Genomic DNA, 3,845 nt, shown 5'->3' with positions numbered 1-3,845 from the left:
TGTACCATGTCCTCGGCAGATTTTGTATACGTGAGAGAGGAAATGTTGCAAATCACCTACTTAATTAAACATTTTTGTTTGTAACAGGAAACACCAAGCAGCGGAAACAAGTTTGGAGGGGTGATCTTGCAACCAGTACAGCAAAGCTAATGTTCTTCAATTTGAAGTGAAAGTGTTCAGAATCAAATATAAACTGCCCTCAATACCTTTGCAATATCCATTGCATGTTCAATTAGATTGTAAAGCAAAAAGTAAAGCAGTGAAGTAAGAAAGGGCAAGGTGGAATATTTACACTTTCACCACTAAGCTGACTGGAAACATTTTGTGGCAGCTTTCCATGCTTCAGGAGGAAGAAGGCCATGTGTGGGCATAACTGACTGGGCCTTCTTATATAAGCAAAGGACACTCCTACTCAGAGTGAGACAGCAATTGCATATGCAGAGGACAGAACATCAGTGAATTGTTTGATGCTGAACTGAAAAAGGAGGAAGGCCCAGCAATTGCAGGCGACAAGCAGCGCTTTGGAGACTGGTATTTTTGGACTAATCATGGAGCCTGATTTCAGATACCCCCAGGTTTACACTGTGGGCAGTAATCTGAGCCCTGATTATTGCTCGACAGTTTCTGCGCTTCCAGTAATGGTGCCAACAATGAAGAAAAGGACAACTGAGTGGCAAAAAGCATGCACTGTTGTGATTCTGATCCTAGCACTCTTAATATTGGCAGGCATGGCATTTGGCAGCTTCTATTTGTTTCAACTCCATCAGAAACTCAACAAACTAAAACAGGTACGCACTTCTTCATTGAAATGCCCAACTGAATGTTTTCAATTACTTGAGGTCAGATTGTTCTGAAAGCAAAATATTGTTTTTCTTTCCTATTTTTTTTGATCAGGATCAGGACAGTGAAGGTCAACCAGAAAAGATTATCGGTGAGTAGAAAAGGATTAACTTGAATACAAAATATTTCCATTCTGTGCGTGATGATGTTGAACATGCCATGTCCATGAGTTATTTGAGACCAAATTACATGTGGAAGGATTCCAGTTGACTTTACAGTAAGTTGTTGAGAACGAGTCAGCATTCTTAAGGAACCAGAAATCAACAGATAATGTAAAATAATTATATTGGGTGACACTAAGTAGAGACAATGTATAGATACGGGGTGGCCAAACTCTAAACATGTGAACTTTGCAACATTTCAGGGTGGACTGTCGTCTGAAAAGCAACAGTTCTGAATTCACTCCTTTTTGCCTCAAATGCTTGAGTGAGGTTCATTTTAAAGTTAGCCATTGAATTGGGCCAGATGGCTGCTCTTGGTTTTATATCAGTCTACGATCTAGCGATTCAATCAGATTAAATGACAAAGCAAAAGATATCTGATTAGAACCAAGGCTGTTTACTGATGTTTGATTCTTACATTTCTCCACCAGGATCAGCAGAGACCAGTCAATCAACAGAGATTGTTGCACATGTTACAGGTTAGTGATTATCGTGAGGGTGCGAGGCAGGGTTGGTGCAGGTGGGTGTGGGGGAGAAACGGGAAATGCCATGAGCCATTTGGGCAATAAAAAAAAGATTGACGGTAAATAAAAACAGGATGCCCAAATGAAAGAACACGTGTTTAAAAAAAAAAGCACAGCGGTAAAACAATAGGCAGGATTTTCACCCACAAGAAAGTGCGATTGCTGGTTCAGGAGAGCCCAGAAATTTGCAATGCCAGTTGGCATGTTGGTTTCCCAGTTGCCACCTTGTTCCCAAACCATCTCCCTGGACGTGGAATTGGTGCCGGAGGAGCTACCTGGCAAGCAGCGAATAGTCAATTAAAGTGTGTAAATGGCCTATTCATCAACTACCTGGCCACACTTGTAGAGTGCGTTTTCTGTGAAACAAAAATTAGGGGAGGTTACTTCAAGATGGAAGATCCCTGTGCCTCGCCTGCAAGTGCATGCTGCAGTTTCTTCTGATCAGAATGGCTTCAGACCTCCCATGCTAAATTCGATAGCAGACACACTCTCTGACCATGAACGTATCAATTTATGGAACTTTATGGCCCGGAGACTGATCCTAAATCAGGGGAGGAGAAAATTTTGGAGGGACCAATGCTGGTCTTGGTAGCTGACTGGACAATTAGTGGTATCCCAGTGCCTCCTGCTCTTTGGCCCCTGTGCCATTCGGGTACTGAACAGGCTAGTGGTGGGTCTACTCCCAAGATCAACAACACCTCTGGTAGTCGAGAACGGGAGTCTGGTACTTGCCTTTCAAGGAGGGATTCCCAGCAAACTCAAGAAACCCATAATCAAGCACGCACACATTTGCCTATCGTGCTGGAAACATGATCGAACCCCTGCCCGCTGCGGGATCAATATCAGCTGCCCATGGACCTTTCCCACCACAGACTTAATTGGAACAACGTTGGGAAGATGTTGGTGTCCACCAAATCTGCCAGGTTGGAGGGCATGAGATTCCACCTGGCGTGGCTGTGAGACCTAGTTGTCCGGAGTATTCTTCCAGTGTCGGGCCAGTATCCCTCCATTGGTCAATGACACCAAGAAGAAACAATTGCTTGTGGAACTTTTAGGGTACAAAATGGCTGCCACGTTGGCCTTCACAATCACAGGTACAACACTTCAAAAGAATGAACTTGTCTTCTGCGTTGAGCGCCTGGAGCATTGTTAAGTTAAAGCTATCGGGAGGTCATGCTCAAATTGACAAAAAAAATGCACAAAACAGAAAATTTCAATGCTGAAGGAAGATGACAAACATTCTGACGCAATAAGCCTGCGTTGGGATTCTTTTTCACAAATGTGCGTAAGGACAATTATGTAGCATATGTTAAATTTTTGTTCAACAATCCACGGGTGATGTATTCATTTGTAATAACTTCTTTGCAACGATTGTTTTACAGGAATGAACGTCATTAGGAATTCCAATACACTTGTGTGGGATGCTGAGAAGGGTCTTGCCTTGACCAAAGGAGTAAGCTACGATGCAGGAGCATTGGTCATCAATGAAGCTGGAAACTACTTAATTTACTCCAAAGTGTTCTTCCGTGGGCAGGAGTGCAAATCGGACATTTCTCTGGAACATACTGTGTTTAAACGAACAAAGCTCTATCCTAAAGATATTCATCTCATGGTAAACAGCAATGGCAACAGTTGTCCTGACAATCGTGCACAATGGACAAGAAGTAGCTTTCAATCAGGAATTTTTAACTTGAAACAAAATGATCACATATATGTCAATGTCTCAGATCCCAAATTTGTAAGCTTTGATCAGTTTAACACATATTTTGGATTACATAAGCTTTAATTTGCATTTTGAAATGCATGTTTTCTTTTAGTCTGGCTCTCGGACCTAGGCATCCAAGTAGGCTTGTAATTTATTCTCTACATTAGAGAAGTACCTGGGAAAGAATAATTTAATGTCATGCCATAACCAAGCCTGTAGTGGAACTGTCTGAATATATATTGAAATGTATGGGATAAAGAGTGAGAATAATTCTGTCAAAGAAGATTCACAGTTTTATCATGGTATTAATGTATAATAAACTGATTAGAATTTGCTAAAGATTTAGTCATATCCAGAGTGTGCTTACACCGAATTTGGCAATGGCTGGATTTGCCTGTCTAATGTTCTGAGAAAGGGTCACCAGACCTGAAACGTTAACTCTGATTTTTTTCTTCACAAATGCAGCTAGACCTGCTGAGCTTTTCCAGTAACTTCTGTTTTTGTTCCTGATTTACAGCATCCGCAGTTCTTTCAGTTTTTATAATGTATTTGGGCTTTTATCTCATCACTTTATATGGATTAAATGAAGTTTCCAAAGGCTATTACTTGGTGATT

At 41.4% G+C, this 3,845-nt stretch overlaps 1 protein-coding gene across 1 annotated transcript; it reads left to right on the top strand.

Moving 5' to 3' along the window:
* The first annotated feature begins 321 nt into the window (after positions 1 to 321).
* LOC125456679 (tumor necrosis factor ligand superfamily member 6-like) lies at positions 322 to 3,476 on the top strand. The gene is made up of 4 exons (XM_048540039.2): positions 322 to 788; positions 895 to 931; positions 1,433 to 1,480; positions 2,908 to 3,476. The coding sequence occupies exons 1-4, from the start codon at positions 549 to 551 to the stop codon at positions 3,309 to 3,311; spliced, it is 729 nt and encodes a 242-aa protein (XP_048395996.1). The 5' UTR covers positions 322 to 548; the 3' UTR covers positions 3,312 to 3,476.
* The last annotated feature ends 369 nt before the right edge of the window (positions 3,477 to 3,845 follow it).

Source organism: Stegostoma tigrinum, chromosome 8, assembly GCF_030684315.1.
Source record: "Stegostoma tigrinum isolate sSteTig4 chromosome 8, sSteTig4.hap1, whole genome shotgun sequence".
Lineage (NCBI taxonomy): Eukaryota > Metazoa > Chordata > Chondrichthyes > Orectolobiformes > Stegostomatidae > Stegostoma > Stegostoma tigrinum.
This window is presented reverse-complemented; position numbering and strand designations above follow the sequence as displayed.

Coding starts and splice junctions, on each gene's coding strand:
- LOC125456679 (XM_048540039.2), top strand. CDS start 549: ATGGAGCCTGATTTCAGATACCCCCAGGTTTACACTGTGGGCAGTAAT. Junction 932..1,432: donor TCAACCAGAAAAGATTATCG/GTGAGTAGAAAA, acceptor TTTCTCCACCAG/GATCAGCAGAGACCAGTCAA. Junction 1,481..2,907: donor GATTGTTGCACATGTTACAG/GTTAGTGATTAT, acceptor ATTGTTTTACAG/GAATGAACGTCATTAGGAAT.